The 27,442-nt window shown below is 36.0% G+C and overlaps 1 protein-coding gene across 20 annotated transcripts in view; it reads left to right on the top strand.

The window, feature by feature from the left end:
* MBNL1 (muscleblind like splicing regulator 1) overlaps positions 1–10,772 on the top strand; it is a 206,906-nt gene extending 196,134 nt beyond the window's left edge. For 14 of the 20 annotated variants that reach the window (XM_017677209.3, XM_017677224.3, XM_017677215.3 and 11 more), the window contains 4 exons: positions 980–1,015; positions 1,687–1,781; positions 4,710–4,784; positions 7,374–10,772. In XM_017677209.3, coding sequence (XP_017532698.1) covers positions 980–1,015; positions 1,687–1,781; positions 4,710–4,766 — 188 coding nt within the window. In that variant the 3' untranslated portion in view covers positions 4,767–4,784; positions 7,374–10,772. Of the gene's footprint in view, positions 1–979; positions 1,016–1,686; positions 1,782–3,583; positions 3,648–4,709; positions 4,785–7,373 lie in introns of all 20 variants that reach the window. The other 6 variants (XM_017677216.3, XM_017677214.3, XR_005058489.2 and 3 more) reach the window with 5 other exon arrangements.
* The last annotated feature ends 16,670 nt before the right edge of the window (positions 10,773–27,442 follow it).

Genomic DNA, 27,442 nt, shown 5'->3' with positions numbered 1-27,442 from the left:
TTATATGTCAAAGAGAACAGGAACTATATATGTAATATTCATTTTAACATCACGGGCAATTATGAACAGTAATGCTAACACCCCATATGTGATAGTATGTATCTTCTTATCTCCCATTCAAGGTTTTTATTGAAGTCTAATTAACATTTTCTTGATATGTGAAATTTTGTACATTTGCTATTTAAAGAAGTTCTCAGGTTCTAAACCAGCAATGAAAACCAGTCTGTTTTCCCAGCTACCTACTAAGTAAACCAATTTAAGATTTACAAGAAAGTATACCCCCTCTAAATGTTTATCCTAAATTTAAATTCCAAACTAAGGCAATTCAGAAGTTTCACTCTCTCTTTATGCATAAATTTATTGCTTGGTATTCTTCCAAGTAATATTCTTGTATGGGTGATCACAACCCTTTCAATGTCTGTGTGGTTGCTACTACAGTGAACAGGGAAATAAAACCAAGGGAATTAAAATGAATGTTTTGGTTTCATTACATTGTTAAGTCAGTTTCATGCATTGAATTATTTAGCATTTTTAATAATAAATAATTTCTCTAATTATTTAACATGTGCTCAATATAAAGAAAATGTTAATACATTCATATGTTAAGTCACAAATAGCAAAGCTGCCAGATGGCTAGCAACCACATTAAAAGAAAACAAGTTGCAATATTGTTTTTAAAATAATTAATTAAGCAGGTTTAAATTATTTCCAAAATACTTTTATTTATAGGCAGCAATTAGGAGAAACAAAGTGTACCAGCACACAGTTAAACTGGCTTTTATTCTTTACTTGAGACTAGTTCTAATTGATCACTGTGCTATTGTATGATTTGATTGTGCTGACAGTTACATGCCACTGTTCCCATAATAACAATTTTTCTTCTTTGTTCAAATGAATTTCCTAATTACACGTGTGATGGGATGTTTTAATTCTTTTCCCTTTTCAAATCCACCTTCCTGTTGCAATGCATGATGGGCAGGCTCAATATTGTGCATGACACCCGCTACAAGTGTTGGTAGGTGCCAGCTTTGTTTCTTGATTATCTTAAACCTATGGTGCATCTCACAGCCCCTCAAAATCCACTGCTAAGTTTAACTTATATCTATTGGGCAAGTCCATTTCCCTTTTACTAACACCTGTCAATTAAATGCCATTTTCTATTTAATTGACATGGACTCACATAAATGTTTCCTTTACACACAAGTTTCCTTTAGTCACCTTTGGTGGATTTTGATTGGACTATGAGTTCTGGTGTGTAAAAAAAAATCTATCTCATAAAAGTAATATATTATATGTTTTTATAATCGTAAATAAATAATTTCATTCAAACAGATGACTGTATATGTGATGTAAATACCTGTATTTTGACTTAAATTTTGAATGTGTGACTGTGAACACTATATAAAATTCTTGTGTTTAACTTAGCAATTAAGCCTATTTGTGTTGATTTTCTTGATGGTAACAAGCTTTTTTTCCCCTTTTTTTTTTCTCTTTCATCCCCTTCCCCCTTCTCTCCTGGAATGTTGTCCCGCTTTGCGCTGTGATTGCATGTCACTCGCTGGTGATGATATCCTGTCACATGGCTTATTGCTGTGATAAATGCCCAATTACTTCCTCCATGCTGCCATGGTTTCCATATCGCTACACTCTTCTGTGTGTTTGCTTATATGATTTTCCCTCCGAAAGTTCCCATGGTGCACGGTGCTACGCCAGCCACTGTGTCCGCAGCAACAACATCTGCCACAAGTGTTCCCTTCGCTGCAACAGCCACAGCCAACCAGGTTTGCTAATTTACAGCTTTGTTTCTTAAAAACCAACTCTAATAGGGCTAAGTCCAACAGCCCTTACGCACAAGGATGTCCCATTGAGGTCAGTGGGAATCGTGTGTACGTGAGGGCTGTAGAGGGTGCTTTAATAGCATGGGGTTTCAAAGATACCTCTTGTTGGCCTACACATTCTCTCTATGATGAGCAGCAGAATGCTTTTATGCCATTTTTAAGTGCTCCAGAATTGTCGCAGCTCCATTTCTAAAGCTACTAAAATGATTTTACACAAGCAATTCTCATTTGGTCTCAAACAATCATGCAAGTATTTTAACCAATCAAAAATGTAGGTCATTTTAAGGTTTTTGTTAAAACATTTAGTGTATACAGTTTCTCAGTTGTTCCCTCAATTCTCAATAAAAAGCAAAATATTTAAGTGTGTTACATATGCCACAAATGACCACTCTTGTAAATGGTTTGTTATAAGTTAATTATAGTTTTATTTGTTTGATAAACAGATTGCATATTCAAAGTAAATGTGTGTCCAAGTTCTGATTTTTAAGTGGAAAAAAATATCCTAAGTGCTCTTATCTCTATAATTGCTCAACATAACTGTTATGAGGAGAGTTATGAAGGGAAAAAATGTTATCAAATATGGTAAATTGAGCTGTTCTGTGCTCCATACAAGTTTATGGAGTAACAGTTTCACAGGATACTTTTAAGTAAAAGGAATCTGTTTTAGTAATTTATATTTTGTCATATATAAGACTATTTAAAAGAAAATGATTATTAAAATATTTAAAATTTAAAAATTGTCATTGGTTTAGCCAGCATTTTCTGACCTTGTTTACAATTGTCATAGAAAACACTGTTTGAATCAAAGTCAAACTTATGGAAGGCAGGTTTTGGCTTTAATATATAGATATATTTGTTATGAAAGCAAAGTCGATAACAAGATGAATAGCATATGAAAAAATTTGGAGCAAAATCAAATTTCAGACAACCCACAAACTGAAGTTAAATGTAGCCAAATGAATCTCAAAAGAACCAGTTTTGGATGGCAGTTAATATGTTGCCCCTTAGGAAGAGAAAGAAGCCCATCTGAGTCTGTAGTTACTGCTATAAGGAGTAGCCACTGTTATTTCTGCAATGAGCCAGGTACTGTTGAAGAAGAGCTGTAAGCTATTAGTACAGTCATTAAATCTTTCAGAAGCAGCATAATAAGGTGTAGGTATAGTTTAGTTTCAGACAAGCCTTAAACATTTCTTGGCAAAGAATCATTAGTTTTTCCAGAGCTTGTCAAAATAGCCCTGGATTTATGCTAATACATCAGACTCATTTACAAGAATGCTAGATTGTGCATATGTGGCATGTGAGTAAGTAATCTATGGCAGAAACTTCTTAATGGATTCAATGCAGTCCATTTATGGTGCAGACCAATGATGCCAAACCTGTGTGTGTACCATGTATGACTCTGGAATTGCTGGTGTAAGTGGAACTATAGCAAAGCAAATTTCAACATGCCTTTGGCCATCTGGGTTGTAGGGGACACTTTACTTTTTGCATTGTGCTGTGACCATTTCATGCATAATCTTGGGTCTTCATACTGTTTTACAATGGAAAGAAAGAAAAGGGAATGGATATATATATACACACATATATTATATCTACATATACATAGATATGTATATGCCTACAGTACATTAGCAATGCTGGAAATAGCTGATGCCACAAAATGCAGCCTGCATGCATGCAGAAGTTTATAGCTGGCCCTTCATCTGCATCGATTGGTGTTGAAGGTCCTTGGTATGTTTCGACAGCCCCATCCTTGATGCTGCTACACTGTTGGGTGCAACATCCTGTCCTGCAGCAGCAGGAAAAATGGTATGAGAAGCTTCATTATGCTTGGAGCACATTTTCGTGCCATTTGCCAATGCTGTAAAATTGTGTAAAGATGTCAGCTGAGAAATGGAAATAAAGTAGAAACATATTTATTTAAATTCCAGATGTGGATTGTAATATGTTGAATTAATCTAGGACATCTAAATTGGAACAAAAAAATGCCTCATGTATATTATTTTACTCATCTCCCATGAACCTTGATGAAATGGGATTAGTGCCATTTTATAGATGAAGAAACTTAAGCATAAAGTAGTTAAGTGCTTTGCTCAAGGTTATACAGCCTGGAAAGGGATCATTGGTGTCAGAGCCCAAGCTTTCAGTGCTGTGATAGTCTTACTCTACTGTGCTGCTTCTCCTAGATTAGTAGCTGTAATTCTGGGTAGGAGGAGAATCAGGCCACAAATTGGAAGCTCTTGGCTTTTGGGACTACTGAAATAAGTCACCTCTATATTGGTTTCTTATTGTATTTTTCTATCAAGTATTTAAATTCTCTTGCCCATTTAAAATACAATAAAATGTGCAATCAGGATTCAGAAATATGTACTGAAGTAAACTTATGTTCTTATCCAGTTCTTTTGAAATACTCCTTTATAATTCTTAGCTGGTATTTTTAATTTGGGGAAAAAGTTAGAAACCATAAGTTGAACGAAAGTGGTAGAAATTGGTTGCACAAAAATAGGCAAGACACTTCCTACTTTGACTTCCAGGTTACTAAATAGCTGAAACCACAGGTGTGTGTGTGTAGGCCAACAAAAAGGGCTTCTTTAAATTACTGCTGTGCATGAATTTTTGATAGTTGGACTTCTCTTATTTCCTAAAAACTGATAACATTTATAGAATAGTATTTAACACAAAGATTTAAAAAATGAGTTGCTACTTGGGCATAAAGTTTACATTAACTGACTGTTGTGTTGACCAGATAAGAACTATCACCTCACAACTGAATTTCACTTTTCTTAAAAAACTTAATATTAAAATGTTTTCATCTCTTCGTTGTTGGCTTGCCTGCATGGATCATTCATTAAATAATTTTTTATTTGCTAGATACCCATAATATCTGCCGAACATCTGACTAGCCACAAGTATGTTACCCAGATGTAGAATTTTCATCACTAAACAGTAAGTTCATTATCTAATATGTAGTATATATTTGTGGTGGTTTTTAAAGAGAACAACTGTGTTGTTCTTGGTTTAGCAATACTTAAAGTATTATAAAATTTCAGAGAAACTATAGAGAGCTCACATTTTTTTATCTTAGATGGGTTATAAGGAACTTTCATCATACATTTATAGTAAATATGTTAATATCACTTAAATATACATAATATTTTGGGAGAATAAATTTTTCTTTTACTTCATATTAGAAATAAACGTAAGTGTGAAGAAAAAACATGACTTAAAACTAAATAGAACACATAGATCAGGAGTCGGTAAACTCTTAAAAGACCTTCTACTCTATAGGAAGATAGTAAATATTTTTGGCTGTGGGCCATATGGTTTCTGTTGCCAGTCTTTCCTGTTGCAGCCACTCACCTCTGCCATTGTGACAGGAAAGCAGCCAGACAACATGTAAAAATGAAAGGGTGTGGCTGGTTCCTGATAAAACTTTATTTTTACAAAAATAGGCAGCAGTCTAGATTTGGCTCATAGGCAATAGTTTTCTGGTCCCTGGGGTAGATCATCATTTATTTTATTTTTAAATTTTTTTGCCAAATCCTAAATGAGAATATGAACCCATTTCACGTTTCACTACACAGGGTCATTAGAATATACATTATGACTTCCAATAAATATATGTACACACTCACATGTACACATACACACACACACACACCTACGTTTCACTACACAGGGTCATTAGAATATACATTATGACTTCCAATAAATATATGTACACACTCACATGTACACACACACACCTACATATCCAAGGGTGCTTTAGGTACTTCAAAAGAGTCACCATGGAGTATCATATAATTCTGAAAATGTTGCCATTGGTCAAAAATGGTTGGAAGTCTTATGGTTTGCCTTCAGACACATTGACTTAGATACTTGCCATTTTTCATCCTTGGAGGATGTGTTATATTCAATATTCATGTGTTCAAGTTATATGTACTCCAAAGTATCTTAGGTATTTATTTTTATATTTAAAAAAAGCCACAACATTGAAAATGGAATCTGGTAAATAAGATGGGTGACCATTCTTTGTTGCTTCCTTTGATTCATTTATCTGTTCATTAACAAATTCATAAATGATTTTATGGTGCTGCTGTGTGTCAGTTACCATGTCGATGAGATAAGATATAAATGTCAGTACACTATATTAACGAGAAGTTTGAACAAATTTCAAACGCTTGGAGCAAAAATGGAGGAGCAGCTCTTCTCAGCATCATAAAATAAGTGAATTTGGACAATGAAGATTGTTAGAGAGGAAGGAGGGATAAAAGGCCTTACAAAATAAGGGACAGTGGTTCAGGTCAGGGGGTGGTGGTGATACAGAACCAATTCAGAAGCCCTTACAGTAATAATATTTAGTAAGAGCTGGACACAGGCTAAGCCCATGCAGAAGAAGAAGATAGACAAAGTTTGTTAGCCACCATATAAGAAAAACATGATAGACTCAGTCTGACAAAATACTACCAGTTGTGGTGCAATCATGAATTAAACTATTGATATCGCATTTTGTCTGTTTCATAAGCTTTCTCAATGTTCTGATAATAAAACATTATTCTGAACAATAGCCATATGTTTTAATGAGCACATTACTTCATATTATGTAGGTTTGGAGGAAGAGTTCTCCTTTTGACATGCTAAAAATATCTGTTTCAAGTTATATAGTCAATTGGGTATGTTTGGGATATATATATAAGTATGTTCTATTTCTTAGCAATAATCGAGGTAAAAAAAATTATACAAAATGACCATAAGTCCGTCAATTAGCAAACGAGTGGATTTGTCTGCATTGAAACTTTGGCGCTTAATGTTCTGGTTATTTCACAAATGATTGCTCATTTTCATGAGGAATTGCAATGCTATAACTGGTTTTTGAGTGCAGCAAAATGGTGATTTTTGTTGTATTTTCTTTTAATAATATAAAGATTCTCTGATAATAAATTTCATGTAAAAACAAACTATTCACAGGTGTCATTGTAATATCTACTCAACCTTAATTTGTTAGGAGCATAGGAACAATTTTTTTTTCTTGGCTTTAGGGGGAAAAAAATACCAAACTTTGAATTATCCAAAACAGCCATTTAAAGTATCATTGTCTTTTTTTCTCTAAACACACACTGCGCTAATGACTCACCCAAATATAGTGAATTGTGTTTAATACGAGTTATTGTTGCATGGATTTTAACTTTGTAAGTCATATCATTACTCTTGAAGCCTATTTAAACTTTAGAAGAGAAACAATAGTGCTTAAAAATAGTTATACTATATTCCCCTTGATTCTGCAAATATTTTATACTTTTAACTTAGCATTGAGTGATATTTGAGCAGAGTTTACAGCTTTATTAAGCATGCATGTCATTTTATTCTCATAAAAATGATAAATTGAGATCCATTTGTACTTGTTTCTTGTTTTTATATGAAGATATACATGTTCACACTTAAATCAAGAAATACAGTTTTCATATTAAATATGTAATTGGAACTGCTTTTAAATATTATCTGTTTTAACAAAGATTATCTCTTTTTCCCTCGTAGATCATACTAAAGAGGAAAAGGACAGTGTGCTTGGTTAGAGTAAAGGACAAGGTCATTAGCCATATTGTATATACCTTCAAGCAACACACACAAAAACCCCTCAGCCACAAGACATCCACATATTGCATGTTAACCAGAAGACAAGACAACATGGAAATCCACTGCACACTGTTGCCTATACACTTTGTACATTTAATTGATATTTGTGCTGAGGTGATATTCCCGTCTCAAAGAACAACATTGTCTTTCTTTTCTAGCACAGAGTTATGCATTAAAATATGCATACCTAATTAGTTTCCTATATATTCATGCCATCTTGAAAAGACAGACTATGGTGTAACCATGATTCTATTATGTATTGGTACGTCTGTAGACCAAGATATAATTTTTTAAAAATAAGTTTATTTCTTTCAAGGTTTACAAATAACAAAGGTGCACCTTGTATTTAAAATTGCCATTATAGATGAGAGCGTGCATGCACAGTCATTTTTGTTTAAGAGTAATATTTTTAATGTAATAGATTTTAAGAAGTGGTGAGGGAGGGATCTGACAGAGATGAATGTGCCAAGCAAAACCACAACTGTGTATCTTTTAAAGCACATCATGGCTTTAAGTACCATGTTGTTAAGGATTCTCATGAAGTGCCATAGACTGTACATCAAATTAGAGTATTATTTCTTCAGTGTTATGTTTTCAGAGCCACATTTTGTTGCTTATTTGCTATTACTAATCAGTCAAAGGGCACCATTCTCTTTTTTTTGAAACCAAAGCTGTCTCAGAAATGGCCAATTTAACTTTACAGTAACAATAGTAGACAGCACAACACAGTCTCTCTCAATACAGATAACTCACACCTACTGGAGATAAATATAATAGATGTAAAATTATTTCAATGCATTATAGTGTAATATTTATGCATACTATACCGTATAACCTGTTATTCAAAAGGGATATGCCATTTCTGAGACATGATAACAAAAAAAGTTTGAGGAAATTATTTTGCTTCTATTTATAGCTCTGTCAAAAGTCAAAAGACTATAAATGCTTTGCAAAAATGGTTTCACATTTGCTGAAATGCTTCATCACAGTCACATTGAAAATAGTGACTCTAAACAAGAAGAAAGCACTGTCATCAGATGCATGATAAACCAAAATATGACAATGGGAAATGTTTAATTAACCAAGGAATTGGGTGGGTTAATAAGTACATGGGTGAATTTTATATGTGATTTGTTTTGTTTTTGTTTTGTTTAGATTAACTGCTTATAGCCTTAGAAAGCCTTTTACAAAATTAAAAAAAAAATAGATGTGCATTCAGTTTTTAAGAATGGATTCATCCAAAGGAATTCCTTTTTTGTGGTTTGGATGTTGCAGCTAGTAAAGGATATTTTTGCTCTGTTCAGCAGTTCTACACATTGCTGAAGTAGGGGCCAGGTCACTGGTAGTTATAGTATGGAACGGGAGAAGTGAAAGTTCAGTTATAGAACTTTCCATACTTCCAAGTTTACTGCAAGTTTTTATGCTTGAGAGAGATGCTTTCTAATATAAGACTGATGTGTTGATTTTACTGATTGTACTGTACATCTATTAAAGCCTTAGATTATTACATTACGGGTTGGAACCCATACCAATGTAATTTCAATCATGTTAAGAGAGTAATGGTGACTTCACATGTTATTGTAGTTAGTTACATTATAGAATATTACTTATTTTTCTTGTTAAAATGTAGTTTTTCATTTCCTACATTTATTAGATTTCATTTTCTATTAACAATTGAATACCATTTCAGTTTATAGACTATTGTTTTATTAGATTTTACTGATGAATTTTTCAAAATACAAAAAAAATTAGTTTTTCCTTCATAACATACTCAGTTTTGAATTACATGTAGTGTCATATGAATACTCGTATTATTGTTAACTAAATGATTTCTATTTTACTGATTTAATATTAAAGTGTAAGAATGTCAGTCATTGTTAGTTCTTGTCTAGTTTTCATTAAAAGAACAAAGATCTTTTATATGGATATCTTATAAATATATAATCATTGCTAAGTAAGAAGTTAAGTTGTTGCTATCGCAACAGTCCTGGCAGACAATTGAGTAATATTTTGATGATTTATTTTGTTTGTAATTAGTTATTATAAGAAGATCTAGATCCTAGATATTAGAATAAAATTTATTTTCTACTGTATCCATTTCAAATGTTAAAGTATTGTTTAATATTTTTGAAATCCCTGATTATCAGGCCTTGTTATAAATAAGCTGCATAATCAATAAATAGAACAAGGGACTTTTTGTTGATAATCCAAATACTCAAAGTTTACGTAATAAGAATTATAGCGTGTGTGCAAACTCTTGAGGGTTGATTATGCTGCAATTTAGCATGTTGGAACGTCTAGAGAGAAGGTTGACTTTTTGCACTTCTGTATATAGTCAAAAGAGAGAAACCTGTATAATAGTAAGATCTTATTTTGAATAAAAACGTCTATAATTACAAGGAGTTTTGTTAAGGCTAATAAAATGACAGACTGAGCAAAATTGCTTGCAAAAGTGGCACAGAGTTAGCACTCCATACCCTTTAAGACATGTTGCTTTGCTTTTTGTGGACAGCTTGTAGTTTGCCAGGATTTTTTCAGCTGGAAAGATATGCCATCCTTCCGAGATCTCATGACTGACAAAAACTCCATTGGGCCAAATCTGCCTGAAGATCATTACCAAAAATAGCAGGTACTTCAACCATTAAGGTGAAATCATGGATCAAATATTCCTTACATTTTTTTCAAAATGACTGCATGTTTAAAACTTCAACAAACAAAAAACAGAGAGAAAGAACTATACTAAGGACATATATTATTCAAATCAGTTTCTGCCAATTTCAGTGGTTTATTGTTCACACACACAAAAATCCTTCAAAACAAGTATTGACTTTCACGAAATTTCAGCCATGAACAGGCAAACCAAACAGTACACCGTAGCTATAGTTGTTAATGTGATTGTTTTAATTGCTGTAGGAGCCTGTTCTTTCAGCAGGTGAAAAGGTACAACACAGTTCAAATTTCACGGTTTTAATTTTCAACTCAGAAGCACTTGAAACAGCAAATGTGATAATGGGCACTTGTTTAATGAATAAACGTATCCAGCCTTTGTTCCAGCTGGTTATACCGTTGCACTTATCAGCAACCCTACCTACCACCTTCATCTGCTGAAAGGACAGATTTGCTTGGTTTTACTATTATGTAATCACAACTTAATTTCTGCTTGTAGTTGCTTCAAATTATGTATTTTTGTCTTGGGCTGCAATTTGTTTTATGCTTATTTTATTATTACTGCAGTAGTTGACTTTGCTGTATGGAAAAATAAAGTGAAATTGCCCTAATAAAACTTCTCTTTCCTAAGTATATTTGTGTATCTGAGCTTGAAGAGTACATCATTTCTGTGCGTTTCAAGTGTTCACGCGTCTGTCTTTTGGAACATGATAGGAAAATTTGTTACCCAGTTTTAACTGACTGCAAGGAGGACATCACCATGCTTTTCACTAGCTGTCCTCTGATACTGAATGAGAACCTGAGTCGTGATGTGGCCATCCTGCACCCAGTGTTTAATGAGAAATCTTGCCTACCCCTCTTCTGAAACTTGAAGTGCTGTTTGATATTATTTTAGGTGTGGGGAATGGGGAAACTAGAAGGAAAAAAAGAAATTTTCATAAATTCTAGATCACTGTCTCTCTGTAAAAGGAATATTATTTGCCTGACTGCCCCATGAGACTAGCACTGAAATCAGGCAATCTAAGGGACTATTTGAATAATGAAATAATGATGATGCTTGATACAGAGGGATGAAAGGGTTTCTGCATAGGCACAGCTGAGCCAAGCCATGACATAATTCTAGAGTGTGTATGTGTGTGTGTGTGTGTGTGTGTGTGTGTGTGTGTGTGTGTGTGTGTGTGTGTGAATTTTTTGAAGCGTGAATTAAAAATTTGTTTAAAGTGGAGCCTGGTATCCACATAGCTTTTTGCATTTTACAGTTACCACAATATAGTGAAAAGCAAAGTTTCAGTGTGAATAAATTTGCTCATTTCATAATTTAGTGCCGCTTCATGTGACTGTCATTTGGTATTTGGTCAAAGACTGCAAATTCTCCTTTGTAAGCCAGTGCTTTTTCCCTAAAAGTAATTGCAATAAAAATAAGTGCATTATTTAGAAATAATAGAATTCTGTTACTGGCTGAGTTCTAGGGAACATTTCTGTTATTGTCAGTGGGCCCCAGCTATATGAGATGGCACTTATCAAAAAGAGAGTAGAACTGCCCTGGAGATGATTATCTAAAGCAGGGTTACAAACTTTTTTGTGTAACATCAAAACATCCTGCTCTCTCCAGTGGGTGACAGTGTTTTGGGTCATCTTTTAATTTAAAAAAATGGATGATAACAAAAAGCCATTGTAACATTTTTAGCCTTTAATTGCACTTTTTAAATGTACGGAGTATATACATGCATCCTAAACATGGTGTTTGAAGTATTTATTCATTCTCCAGACAAGGCTTATTGTTCCTGAGTTATTACTACAGGGACCACTAGGGGTCCTCAGCTCACAGGACAGGACCCTGTCTTGGAGTCAGTTTCTTTTTCATTTAGGGAACAAAATCATTTGCTAGAGCTATTATTTCGTTATGGACCCTTGGCATTCATGGAGTTTACACTTGGAATGGCCCTGAAGGTCAGTGACATGTGGTGACCTATAACCTTACTGAGGCACACTTCTGAATAGTAGCTTCCTCCATACAGGAAATAGGCACTTAAGTGAGCCTGTGGGACATCAGCAACAAAATGTTGTTTCTACTTGTTTTTACTCCACTCTGACGTCTGAGGAAGTCACTTTAATATTTGGGGCACTCTACTATATGTTCTGGAGAAAATACTGAGTTGTTACATTATTTAAGAATTTGGAAACTTTTGGAAGCCTAGAACATAACCACTTTAAATGTACAAAGTCTGCTATATTAACATCATGAAGAGGGCAGAAAAGGTGAAACTTTGATTTAAATGTCAAAGGATTTGTTTTGAGTTCTCTTGAGCCGGCAAAACAACACTGAGCCTCATTGCAATGACTGTAAAGTGGCCCTGTGCCGTGGCTGGTGTGGCCCGGCCTCCAGGACATAATTCTTGCACTGCTTGGTTCCAGGCACCCCTACAAGGAGCCTGGGTGCCAACAGCACTTGGGGTGGGTGGAAAATGAAGCTGCATTCAGGTTATGGTTGTACAATGCCATTGCAGGACGCTACCCCTCAAACCTCTTGGGAGTTGGACTCTAGGTTCTTATAGAGTCCCGAGTGCTCTGAACCCCAGAAGAGCAAAATCCATATGTATACTGGGGCTGACCTGGGCCTAGGGCTTGGGAATTCTCTGCCTCCAAGTCCTACTGCCAGGTTTCCTCAGAGTTGTCTGCACTTGCCCTGGACACCTGTCATCCTCCGCTGCCCTGTCCTACCCGCATCCCAAGGGTCTGAGGCAACCAAGGGGGAAGAGCTTAACCCTGTCGTCTTCTGAGGAATCTCACCCTCAGTTATATATACATATATCATGTTAGGGAATAGAAAAGTTATGCCTGGCCTTGAATTTGCCATTTTTGGAAAAAGTAGCAATGGCAGATTAGTACATGGATAAAATCCATTACTATTAAGCCCTGTTTAGATCTTTCAGAAACAATTTGTAGAAGCTAAAGCTGTCAGTTTCTTTTTCCCTAATTGGGTTTCCTAGTGACAAAACAATTTCTTTTATAACAGATAAAGAATAAACCTTAGGTTTATAAGCCACTAGGTTGTTAATGTAGATTCTAACTGCCCCTTTCAGTTGCATGTGCCTCTTGGTGGAGCCTGGGATGTTGAAGAGTGCAGTGGGCTGGTTTGAGTGCAGCCGTGAATGGGCATGTGTGAGCTCACTGCTAGGGGCACAGGTTCACTGGAAGGAAAGTGGAACTCTTGCAACTGCTGCCTGTGCTGTGGTTATGAATACATCTAGGAAATAAAGCAGCTATGGAAGAAAATACGTCCTCCACAGGCGGGTCCCACATCTATGTGGCTCCTCAGGCCCACGTGCCTAGATTATTAAATCTGTCCTGGCACTAGATACACAGTTGCTGTGGGGTAATGAAATAGCCAGAGAAGTTACACCCTTCAAGTTACAGCTGAAAGGCAATTGCTTGGACCAGGATACCATGACCAATATTGCCCATGCCAACAGGACACTCACAGAAGGGCAAGTTCATGATGGACTTAGAAACCAGAGGTCAGGGTGGCTCTGAAGGCCTGGAAATAAATGAGCAGGCCACAGTAGTACATACTTAAACTCAGAGCAATGAAGTGCCAAAGAACCACAAATTGAGCCAAGCAGACCTTCAAAGTCTGTTGAGAATGTCACATGATGTAGTCCATTAAGAGATTATAAGGCTCTTGCCTACATGGGATTGGCAAAGCTAAGTGGAAAACCTAGACCTCTGAAGTCCAATTATTTAACATGACTTTAAGTTTAGAATGAAAGTAGAAAGGTATATGAGAAGCTAGAAGCCTGAAGCAGAGGCTGAGCAAAAGAAACCTTAGTAATTGACATTTAACAAATTAACAGTCAAAATCTGGACCCTGTGAATAAGGCCTTCATAACTGGAAGAACCTCAATGTTTGCCCTGACTTGATTTACTACAGGGCCCCGTTCTTTTGCAAATACAACCAATTTCCAGACATAGAATTGAGTCGGCTCTAAATATCAGTAGAGTCATAACATCTGGGGAGGTAAACGATTGGCACAGAGAGAAGTGCCATTTTTTACAACCTTGTGAAAGGTCAAGATGGGCACTACCCAGGGAGACCAGTATCGCAGAAGTAGTAGGAAGTAAACCACAGAGGAATAGATTATGACCTAAAGTGACTCTTTCAAAATGTGCATTGAAAATTTCTTTTAAGTTATAAAAACCAAAGCTAGTCATTAGAAATGGCATTAAAACATTGGGGAGGCCCTGCACTGGTCAAGACCAAGGGCTCTGGAATCAGACCACCTGGATGCATGTCTCCACTTTTTAGCTATTTGAAAAGGTAACTTTACTTCTCTTTGACTCAGTTTCCACTTAATAAGATAGAAGGAGTAACAAGAATATTTACCTTGCAGGGTTATTGAATAACCAGGTGTTGCTACAGATTGGAATTATCTGGGGGAGCTTTAAAAATTATTCATGCTTGGTCCCTATTCCCAGACATGACTGAATTGCTATGGAGGCAACTACTGGGTTAATATAAATAAAGTGCTTAGCACAGTGCCTGACATATAGAGTTAACAACTGATACAGGGTAACTATGATTCCTGTTTTATTATTATTCATATTACAAATTCTTCCACCCAATCTTTAACTTTCCATCCTAGTTCTTAGGTTACATATCCCTTTTATAGCAAGTACACATTTTATCCTTTTGGATTACCTGTAGTATTGTCTTCAGCCTTCAGTCATAAGACTATGTTCCTGTGATTTACCACCACAGGTCCTGTTCATTGCTGCAATTTTTTATTCTGTTTCAAACCAGAGGTCTGGTTTGATTCACTCTGCAAATTTATATTTCATGTTCCAGCATGATACATGATCCCAGCTCATACCTAACCAGGTCAGTTTTAAAGTGACCATTAGACATGAGATATCTAAGCTTAACCATTTATTCCCCATTTAAATTGTGCTCAAGATCCAATAGTAGAGTAGATGTATTCATCATCATGAAAATTGTGCAGTTAAAGCATGTATTGAAGATATTTATCAAAGGAATATTTCTAATTACATTTGAGTGGCACTAACATTTCTGTGTCATATCTTATTGTAGGTTTGTTGTAGATGCTTCAGTTAGCACTGACTCAGCTCCATCAACAACATTAAGAACTTAGATCTATGTTCCAGGCACCAGGCCAGGCTCTGAGATATAAGGTTAAATGGCAAGAACCTTGTAATGACTAAAACAAGATGTACAGAATACTGAGGCCACATGACTCTATTATCCCTGACCTCCCACACCTGTGCCAAGCCCTTTAAATGTATTAGAAAATAATTTAGAATAAGATTAAATGAAAACTATTTCTGAATATAATTATATGACTATTCATTATCCTAATTCATTTTATCCTTAAAAAGTAATCTGAAAAATGAAAAAAATACTTATGAATTAATGTGTTCATTGCAGCATTTTTATAATAGCAAAAGCCAAGAATAATCTTTATTTCAACTGTTAGGAAATAAGTAAATTATTATATAGACTTACGTATTTTAAAAGCATTATTTCAAGAATGAATTAGTGGAAAAATAATTTTAGTGGTAGGATTATAAGAGACTTTCAATTTATTGAGTTTTAAAATTTCTAATTGTTTTACTAAGCATGCATTGCTTTGTACTTAAATTGCTTCATATCTTTTTCCTTTATTTTTTACTTTGAATTCATTTACATAGTTTCTTAGGCCATTCACCCACTTCAGTGAATCAGTTTGCCAAATTCAGAATATTAAAATATTTTATAAAACACGCACTTTACCTATCATTGTTAGTTGAACATTATATAAAATGTCTTGGCAAGTCAGTGAAATAGGTATGTTGATTTAGGGAAAACTAGTAGAAGGATATTAATTAAAATCTCTTCTAGTATAATCTTTGGTCTTGTTCTTTAAAACTGTAACTAGTTCCTGTGTGATTATGTCATCCTTAATTTGCATTTTACTTATAGCATAAATTTCTATTTCAAATGAATTAATGAATCTGTTTACTTAATTATTTAGGTGGGCACCCTCCCTGCCCTCCAAAAGATACCCTGATTCATCAAAACTGATTAATATATATTAATTATAATTTTATTATGTGCAACACATGTTAAGAACATTTGCGAGCCAGGGTAGCCAGGGAGATGAGGGTAGGGTGACATTCGAGAGACCTGCACGAAGTAAAGGAGGCATAGTACCACCTTGGTGCCATACCCTTTTCAGCCACCTTTCCTGTTGAATGCCGATTCATCCTTTCTGTCAGATTAAATGTGACTACATCCAGAAGCATTCCTCTACCTCTTGACACCATGAAGGTGACATTATTCCTTGCTCTTTTTTCTCAGGGCTTATTGTTTTATGTCTATTTCAGTGCTTACTCTTCCTGATAATACAGGGTTGTAGTTCACAAATCCGAAGCTCTCCAAAGAAAGGTGCCTTCTTACCAGGAGGAACCAGTCATTCTCATCCCTGTGTAGCGCTCAGTGCCTAGTCCCAAGGTCTATATTTATAGGCACTGGTTGAATGTTTCTTTACTTGAGTTTTAATTAAACCTGCCTCCTTGCCTTGACTGCACGTGCAGATCAGGAACATACTATTGAACTTTGCTTTTCAGGCCATGAAAACAGTGCGGCCACTGAATATCTGGAAAGATTAATAGAATCTCAATGTCTTCCCTTTTTCAAAAAATAGTCTGGAGAGATGAGCTGGTATTTCTCAGCCCACAACCTACTTTGAACCCCTTAACTGCACCACTAAATAGAGTCATTAGGATGTGTTTAATTACAACTTCCCTCTCTTCTTGAATACAAATGATTCCCTAAGTCATTATCTATGGAGAGCAGAACGTAGGAAGGAATGTTCTGGTATGTGTGGTGCACCTTATGAAAATGTTCTTTAGAGTCAGTGGTGAAAGAGAAAACTCTTCAATCCTTCTACATCCTTTAAAATATTTCGAGTTCTGATACTGAGAGTCAGTTGTCTTGCATGCAGATCATCGCCTTTCCCTATCTGCTGAACTGTTTTTATTTATATATTTGTCCCCTTTCCCAGACACCTCAAGCCTGTGTTAATTAGCATCAACTGTAGAGCATAGGAGGAACCCCAGCCTTTTACTTGTGAGCGAAGTACACAAGAACTACAGTGGAAATTGGTTTGTACAGAATAACACCTGCAGCCCAAATGCTTTTAAATATACTTACCTTGTTTTAACTACTTGGTTTCTTTTTCTTCTTCTCTGTTACCTTTGTATTCTTTCACAAGGCTCTGAGCTCCCATCAGTATTCCTGGCTTTCTTGGCTCCCAGCAGAACCATCCCTATGAAATGGTATCTTGAGTAACTACTTCATCTGTTGTTACTTGAGAGGGTCTGGGAAGCCACCCCATCCCTCTGTTCACTGGTGATGAAGGAATGCTAAATGAGAGATGCAATGGCCCACTCTAGAGTCAGTGAGACTTAAATTCTTTCGGAGTCTTTGTGGAAGAATGACTCAGGTTCATATCACATTACTCTCTTTCCTCACTACCTGTGCCCATCCCTCTCTCCCACACTTCCTTCACCTTCTTTCTCCTGTTCTTTCTTCTGCAAGAATTTATGGAATGCTGATCTGTGCCATGTGCTGTGGTGGGCATTGTGGATAACACAGTTAATCTGAATCAGTCTTCATGCTCAAAGAACCCAAAGAAGAGTTGGAAAGATACATGTGTCAACAAATAGCTGCCATCCAAACAGCTAATTGACAATACGAACTGGACTAAGTAGACTGCTTTGAGGAAGGTGAGAGAAAGGTTACTGATTGCTAAGGAGCAAAAGCCAGAAGAGAAGTCTATAGAACACAAACTTCCCCAACTTTACACTTTTCCCACTGGTTTTCAGTGTCATATAACTTTCTAAAAGCTTTATCACACTCGTGGGGATTAAGGAGAATATTACTATTTGCCTTCTGGAATTGCAGTACCCAAACCCAAAGTTTGGTAAAAAATGTAATAGTCACTTGCTTTTTGGTCCCACAAAATCTGATATTACTGTTTCTTTGACTTGAATTTATTGACAAGTTGGCATAATGTGGCATGATCTTTTTAAATTCTCTGATTTGTCAATATCAAGTGCATACCCACCACAAGCATGGGTAAATGGCTACAATTTTAAAAAATAAATATAAGAGAAATTATTAAAATGCTTACTTCATTGCATTTTTCCAAAATACCAAAAGACAAGACTTAGCTTATTTAGTAGTTGTATTTCAAATACGAATACATAAAGAGGAATGAATAAATTCGATCTCCACAAAATTCAAACCTCAATTTAGTTATTGGGGTTAACATTGGTTTTATTTCCCTTCAGTGTTGTTATTAATAGAAAATTGGTTGATTCTCATGTGGTCCTATTTTCCTTTTCTCATTTATCCTTTGGTGGATGTTCCCATAACCTGAACTGTTGGAAATTCTGGGCAGCCATCGATTTAGTTGTGCCATCCCCCAAATCACAAAAACTTGTTCTCCAATATTTGCAAACCACTTGAACAAACTAATCATATTTTCTATATTAAGAGTTTCTGAAGGTACTGAATTAATGAATACTAAAGTGTAACACTTTCAACTGTAAAACAAATATTTATGGGCTGAACATGTACCAGCACTGAGTCAGTGGTGAAAGAGAAAACTCTTCACAATCCTTCTACATCCTTTAAAATATTTTGAGTTCTGATACTGAGAGTCAGTTGTATAGAGATGAATAAGGCAATAATTCTGCCCTGATGAAGGTCACAGTTCAGTTGAGAAGGTACAAAGATAGTAACAGAAGCCCTAGAAGCATTAAGGGGTAGGGCAATTGGTGGGATCAGGCAACAAGCCCGGCTCGGGGTGATCTGAAAAGTTCTCCTGAGAGGCACCAACCAGATGAGCAGTTGTATCTAGGCAAAGAGGGAAGGGCATCCCAGGCAGAAGAGGCCACCTTAGTTAAGGTGCAGAGGGAAAGTGGACCAGACACCGGTGGGCGCCTTCAGCAAATTTGATGTCATGGTCACAAAAAATGTGAAGCAGAGAAGGATAAATGGGAAAGCTGGATGGCTAGGCTGGCATGGGATCATAGAGACCTCACAGCCCTCAGTAAAGAGTTTATACCTTCAGAGGACAGCTGTAGACAGATGGAATGTTCTGCTTGTCACTGGCAGAGGATTTGTGAAAGCAAAACTGGAAGTAGGAAAATCAGCTGTTGGTTATGAAACACTGATGTTAGGATCAGGATAGGAGCACGGGGGCCTTCCAGGGGGCAGATGCCAAGATGGATTAAACATGCAAGAGACTTGTAGGGAGGGGAGCTAGATACAGTGGGGAGAGCCTCAGAGTATACTATAGATCCAACACCTGTGAAAGAGGGGGAGGGAAGGCGGGTAAGGTAGGAAGGGCTGCAGACTGCTGCACAGTCCCAGGAGCATCTCAGCCAGGCCAACAGGGAGGTGCCCAGCCCAAGTGGCCTATTAAAGAAGCCCTGTATCTTGCTACAATTCATCTGCCTTTGGGTTTTGGTTTTGGCCTTTGGGATTTTTTTTTCAGGATGAGAGGCTTTATTTCACTTTGTGTTGGCACTTGGGCCAGGACTGGGCTGGGACGAGCTACCACGAGGCCTGCTGGGAAGAAGAAACTGAGTCCCTGTTAAGACCTAAACCAGTGGGGGTGGGGTTGAGAATTGGGTCTGGAGGAATGGGGGCTCTCTCCCTCCAGGCTGCAGGTGAAGCCCTGGTCCTGTCTCACTTTCCTTGGATGGGGCCTCAGTCCCTCCTGCTGGCAGGGTCATGTGACCTGCAACCTTGCTGCACCTGTACCGAGGAGGGGCTAGGCCAGAGAGGGCAGTGGACAGGCTGCCAAAGCACTAGTTGGGGCCCATGCTGGGTGGAGGAGATGGCAGCCACCTGGGTGGTAAGTTCGCAGCAAATGATCACAAAGAGAACCATACCCCCAGGGTGATAGCAGAGGCCCCAAACAACCACTTCCATGGGATGGACCAGGCAGGCATGCCAGGGCACTGCCAACATTTTTAAGCACAGGGCAGTCTCCATGCTCTGCTGAGCTTGGAGAGTTCTGCAGGGGTCATCCTGGTGGAAGGCTCCAGCTTCAGGGCTGCCCTCGGGATGTGGAAGGCCTTGCTGTACTCTCCTTGGTGGGCCAGCACCTTGCCCTGGCAGAAGAGTACCTCAATGTTGTGAGGCCAAGATGTGGAGAAAAGCGGACCATTGTGCACTAATGGTAAGAATGTAAATTTTCTTCAAAAATTTGAATTTTTTTCCTAAAAATTTTAAAAGTAGAACTACCATATGATCCAGCAATACCATTTATGGGTACTTATCCAGAGGAAATGAAATCACTAAGTTAAAAAGATATATGTACCCCCATGTTCATTGCAGGATTCTCTACAATAGCCAAGATGTGGGAGCAACCTAAGTGACCACTGATGGATGAAGGAATAAAGAAAATGTAGTATATACACTGGAATATTATTCAGCCATAAAAAAGAAAGAAATCCTGTTATTTGCAACAACATGGATGGCCCTAGAGGGTATTAGGTTCAGTGAAATAAGCCAGGCAGAGAAAGACAAATACCATATGATTTCACTTATATGTGGAATTTAAAAACAAAACAAAACAGAACTCATAGATACAGAGAATAGATTGGTAGTTGCCAGAAGGAGAAGGTGGGAGGTGGGCAAAATGGGTGAAGGTGGTTAAAAGGTACAAACTTTCAGTTATAAAATAGATGAATCCTGGGGATATAATGTACAGAATGATAACTATAGTTAATAATATTGTATTGTATATTTGAAAGTGGCTAAGAGAGTGGATCTTAAAAGTTCAAGTCACAAGAAAAAATAAATGTGTGGTGAAAAAAAAATAAGTGTGTTGATGGATGTTAACTAGATTTATTGTGGTGATCATTTTGCAATATACACAAACATCGAATCATTATGTTATAACCTGAAACTAAATAATATTATATGCCAATTATATCTTAACAAAAAAAATTTGATTAAGAAAAGGAATAAATATAAAAAGACCTTCATTTTTCCACCGCTTTACAGTGCCAAATGAGGGGAGTGGGTGGAATCTCACAGGAAACATGGTCCTGGGATAAATCGTGGTGGATTCAGGAGGGAAACAGCTAGGACTGTCAGTCAACTGTGCTTCCTATGCAGCTGGAGATCTGAGAGGTGCATATCCTGGCTGCAATAGGGATGCACAGGAACATATAATGTATAGAAGTCTCTAGAAGAGGGATTTGTGATTGAATATGGAGGGGAAAGAGAAAAAGGAAGGACACCAGGGTGGCTCTGAAGTTTCTGTGTGACCCAGTGGAATGCAATATGGTAGGTGGAGGGAGAATGAGGAATTTAATAGTATTTAGATAAACTCTTCTTCATCAGATTGAATCCTAAATATTTTGGAATATCTATGGGTACCATCAGCTCAGAACTGGGAAAACATAACTGAAGATGAATGGGTTCCCAAAGGGCCTTATCTCCACCCTCATCCTTAGCTATATATACAGATTTCTGTAAGGATGAAGTTATTTGCTTGCCAGAATCACAGATTTAAGAAGCATTCAGTCTGTAGTCATTTATGTGCCTCAACTTTACAAATTTAACTATGTTAAAATTAAGTAATTCTGATTAACAAAAGATAACATTAAGAAACAGAATAGACAAGCCAACAGAGATAAAATTAGCATATTTATTTTTAAAAACTTCTGGAAATTTAGAAGAAAGTGACTGACAACCCTTTAGGAAAATGAGCAAGGGACTTTTACAGGCACGTTTTATAAAAAAGGATACTCAATGCAAGTTAAAAACAAAATGAGACTCTGCACAAAACTACCCCAATTACTAAAATGAAAAGTCTGACCATAGCAGATATTGGCAAGAATGTGAAGCAAACAGAACACTTGTTTACTGCTGGGTAGAATGCAAACGGGTACAACCACTTTATAGAAAGATTTCGTGTTACTGAAGTTGAAGACCCATATAATCAATGATCCAGCAAATTCACTCTTAGATTAATGTCTAACACAAATGCCTGCAAATGTACTACAAGGTATGCATTGGAATACTTTTAGAAGCAATAGAATTAGAAACAGCACCAAACCAGAAATGACCCAAATATCCATCAACAATAGATTGGATCAACAAATGGTGGCATATTCATAAAATGCAATAATATTGAGCAGTGAAAATAAAACAGAGCAGCCTTCAACAACAAGGACAAAACTCACAGAATGCTGACTGCATGAAGCCAAATAAAAAGAAAACATGCATTATGATCCCATTTATAATTAAAATCCCAGCAACACTATAGTATTTAGAGATGCAAACTAAGGGGTTAAAATGTAAAGAAAAACAGAAATGTGGATTGTAATTGATAAAGAGCAACTAGGGTAGGGTTTTTGTAAGCATGTTGGCGATGTTTTATTTCTTGATCTGAGTGACGGTTATATGACTGCTCATTTTATTATAATTCATTAAGCTCTACATTTATATTTTATATAATTTTTTTATATACTTGTTATGTTTTACAATAAAGAGATAAAAAACCAAATAGCAAAAGGAAGAAGATAAATATCTTGTTTTCCAAAAAAGAAAGCTTATGAAGTAAACTTAGAAGAAAATTGTACAGCATGGAAAATATAGTCAATGATTCTGTAACATTTTTCTATGTTCACAGATAGTAACTGCATTAAAGCGGTAAGGATTTAATGATATGGGTAACTTAAATTACTATGTTGTACATTTGAAACCAATATAAATTGTATATTGATGATACTTCAATAAAAATAAATAAATAAATAAATAAATATTTTTATATATATGCACATCTCTTAACAAAGAAGACTCATTCTAGGAAATTAGGAGTTAATTTTTACAGGTAATTTTCAATATACAGATTTTGGGGTTTTGAAAATAAAACAAAATAATTTCCTTGAGTCACAAAACTTTTTCCAAAAAGTTTCAACAAATAGGAATAAAGAATATAGAAATAAATATTTCACAACATATTATACTTAAAATTTATAAATAAACAAATGGAGGAAAGTATATTTTTCTTCAGTTTGACTATTCCCCAAATACCTAATTATTATCACAAGTGAGACAGCAGAAAGTAAACTTAGGAACACAGGTAGAATAATACAAACCACAGCAAAAACACCATTTGTCAAAACTGAATTTCCGTAGCCATGAAAACTGAGGTGTCAAAATGATTTAGTCTTTTTTATGAATCAGAAAACATGAACCATGTTATCTATGAAATGTGATGTGACAATTAATTGAATCCCTCATATGCAGAGATAGTTTTAAAAAAATCGAATATACTTTGGGGGCCATGCTAAAGGTTATTTATGCAAGAATCAGTAACTCAAGAGTCATAATTCTATCACCATGGTTATCTCCAAAAATTTGTTAGTCAGGATTATTTTCTTAATAGAAGAAATGCCCAAGATTGTTCAAGCTGACATTTTCTTGATACATTCCTTGTTTGAGTTCTGAGATAGTTTTTAGTAGATTCTTATCACCTTGTTTCTGTGGATGTTTTTTTCTTTTTACCAACTGCATGCAATGTGGGCAGTGTGCATTTCCAGCAGATGTCAGTGTTGGTGTTTGATGTGACCCAGGAGGCCCTCCAAACCCGGGAGCTCACCTTAATGATGAGAAGACAACTGCGTAGATCCTCAATTCCTGTGAACTATGGAAGGCAGTCTGTAAAATAGTTTTTTTGTAGGATATTTTCTTCGGAAGTATATTGCTGTAGGTTAGGAAATTGATATGGCTTCAACAGTATTTTTCCATCTCTTTGAAATTCAATTTGTTCTAGTTATACATGAATTACATTCACTTGTTCTTCCTTTTGCTCCAAAAAATATATTCACTATCTATTCCTCTCTCTGAATTCGTTCCCAGAATGATAATTTTTTTGGCTTGAAGAACTTCAACATGTTTATGTCAGAAAAATATATTTAGCATCAACCATGTACCAAAGAAACAGAATAGTCTAGATGCCTTTAAGAAAGACTTATAATTATAGGGTTAAGTCTAACAAAAGGTATGAACAAGTTACTGAGAAAGCACAGAAAACAGGGCAAGAAATACTGCCTGGAGGAGGAGAGGCTGGCTTTACTGAGGAAGGGATCTAGAACCCTGAAGGGTTTCCAGGGAAGGATTTTCAAAGGAGAAGAAATAATACCCCAGATTTTAATGAATGCTGGTCATTATTATAACTGCAATACAAGTGATTTAGATCATAATCCTAATTCTTTGGGGACTACTTGAAGTATATCAAGTAAATCAGAATAGTTTGAGACTACAGGCCATTTTAAAAGTGGTTAAGAGCACAGAGTTTAGAGTCTACCTACATTCAAATTCTTGCTTCCCAATTGTCAGGTGCTGATCTAGGAAAAAAATTTCTTTTGCATCAATTTCTTCATCTGAAAAGGGGATTAAAATAGCGTCAATATCTCATAGGACTGTTAAGAAGATTAAGTGAAATAAATTAAATCACTTAGTACAGTATGCAGTGAAGAGTAAGTGGTCAATTGTTAGCTATTATTTTGTAGCTATTTTATCTCAGTTAGAAATAATGAAGAAACATACAGGAATGTTGACATTGAGCAGATTTTTACTGAAGAAGTAAGTAAAGAAAAAACAATTTTTAAGCAATAGCTCACCAATGTTTGATATTTACACATAATTTGCTCTGTCCTATAGGAAAGAGAACATGTCAAAACAGGCATTTCAAGCAGTTGTCTATTCTGCATGTCTTGCTGTATGATTTTGAATCATATTCATATGTCATCCATGAAGGACCAACTCAGGTTTAAGAGCATTTCAAGAGAAAGATAGGCTTAAAAAGTAGAATACAACAACCGTGCTCAAGCAGAGAAGATTAGGATTATTGAGGACTTTGTCAATATGAGCCTAGAAGCCAACATTCCACTTGAAAAGGATGATCACCCAGCAATCTGTTTTGCTTCTTGTAACCATAGAAACTCCCTTTCTAAGTCAGAACAGCTAAGAATGAAATACATTGGTTGAAGAAGGGAATAGAGGTCATATCCTTAGCTTCCAAATTTATTGATGGGGTTTGTTAAAGTTGGGTTCATGTTTATATTTATTTCGTTAATGATATGATTCAGAAAATAAGATTAAATAAGAGAGGAAAAACAAGACTTATGGAAGAAAACCAAATGCTCAAACAATAAGAATGAAAAGAATTTCAGTGACTCAACAGATACACTGATTTTCCAGGCAATCAAAGTGAAAGATGGGCAGAGTTGAATACTTGCATAAAAAGAGAAACATATGTCTATAATCTGATTCTGAAGTTTATATGAAGAGGCAAAAGATCCAGAATAGCCAACACAATATTAGAGAAGAAGAACATGGTGGGAGGCTTGACATCACCCGACCTCAAGACTCACTATAGCACCACAGTAATCAAGACACTGTAATGTTAGTGACTGAATAAACAAATAGATCGGTGGAATAGAATAGAGAGCCCAGAAATAGGCCCATGTAGATAGAGTCACCTGGTCTTTGACAAAAAAGTAAAGGCAATGCAATGGAGCAAGATAGTCTTTTCAACAAGTGGTGTGGTGCTGAAACAACTGGTCATCCATATGCAAAAAAAAAAAAAAGAAAAAAACAATGACTCTAGACACAGATCTTATACCTTTCACAAAAAATCAGCTTAAAATGAATCACAGACCTACAAATGAAATGCAAAACCATAACATTCCTAGAAGACAACAGAGTGGAAAACCTAGAAGACCTTGTGTATGCTGATGCCTCTTTAGAAACAACACAAAAGCCATGATCCATGAAAGAAATAATTGATAAGCTGAACTTCACTAAAATTAAAAACTTCTCCTTAGTTAAAAGACAATTCCAAGAGATAGAGCACTGACTACAGCTTGAGAGATATTTTCAAAATATATCTGATAAAGGATTGTTATCCAAAATATACAAAAACTCGGGAAATTCAACAAGAAGAAATCAAACAATCTAGTTAAAAAATGGGCCAAAGACCTTAACAGACATCTCACCAAAGAAGATATACAGATGGCAAATAAAAATATGAGGAGACGTTACACATATGCCATATGTGAATGCAAATTAATGTAACAATGAGATACCACTACACACTTACTGGAATGGTCAAAATCTCCAACAGTGACAGCACCAAATGCTTGTGAGGATGTAGAACAATGGAAACTCTCATACACTGCTGATGGGAATGTAAAAAACAGTATAGTCACTTCAGAAGACAGTTTGGTTGTTCTGTACAAAACTAGCCATTCTTTTATCATACGATCCAGCAGTCATACTCCTTGGAACTTACCTAAATGCAGTGAAAACATGTCTATGCCAAAACCTGCATGTGGATGTTTAGAGCAGTTTTACCTGTAATTGGAAAAACTTTTAAGCAACCAAGATGTCCTTCAGTAGGTGATTATTAAATGGTGGTGCATAATGGAATATTATTCGACACTACAAGGAAATGAGCTATCAAGCCATGAAAAGACAAGGAGAAAGCTTAAATATATATTATTAATGAAAGAAGCTAATCTGAAAAGGTTATATTCTATATTCTATGAGATTCCAGCTATATGACATGATGGAAAAGGCAAAAGTGTAGACAATAAAAAGCTCACTGGTTTCCTTGGGTGGAGGAAAAGCATGGATGAATAGGCAGAGCACAGAGGTTTTTTAGAGCAGTGAAAATACTGTGTATTATATCATAATGATGAATACATATCATTACACATTTATCCAAACCCAAAGAATGTACAACACCAAAGTGAAGCATCAAAACAATTACAGATTTTTGGTGATTCTGATGTGTCAACGATGGTCCATCATCCATGTCCACAATGATCCATGAAAGAAATAATTGATCAGCTGATGTTTCAGCATAGGCCCATCCTTGGTAAGACATGTATCCCTCTGGTGAATCATGTCGATAATGGGGGAGGCTGTGCATGTATGGAGGCAGAGGATCTACGAGAAATATCTGTACTTTCCTCTCAATTTTGTTGTGAACCTAAAACTTCTCCAAAAATATATATCAAGTCTTAAAAAGAGAGAAATGTATCAGTGTCAAGGAAAGCCAAGTATTTACAAAAGAAATTTGTCAGTGAGATATTGTATAGAGAATACTGAGTTATGTAATTAAGAATATTCCCAATGATTTCATAGTAGTTTTCCTACATCTTAGTTTACTTGATGAATATTTGGATAAGTAAGATAGCTCTGA

This window comes from Manis javanica, chromosome 3 (genome assembly GCF_040802235.1).
Source record: "Manis javanica isolate MJ-LG chromosome 3, MJ_LKY, whole genome shotgun sequence".
NCBI lineage: Eukaryota > Metazoa > Chordata > Mammalia > Pholidota > Manidae > Manis > Manis javanica.
This window is presented reverse-complemented; position numbering and strand designations above follow the sequence as displayed.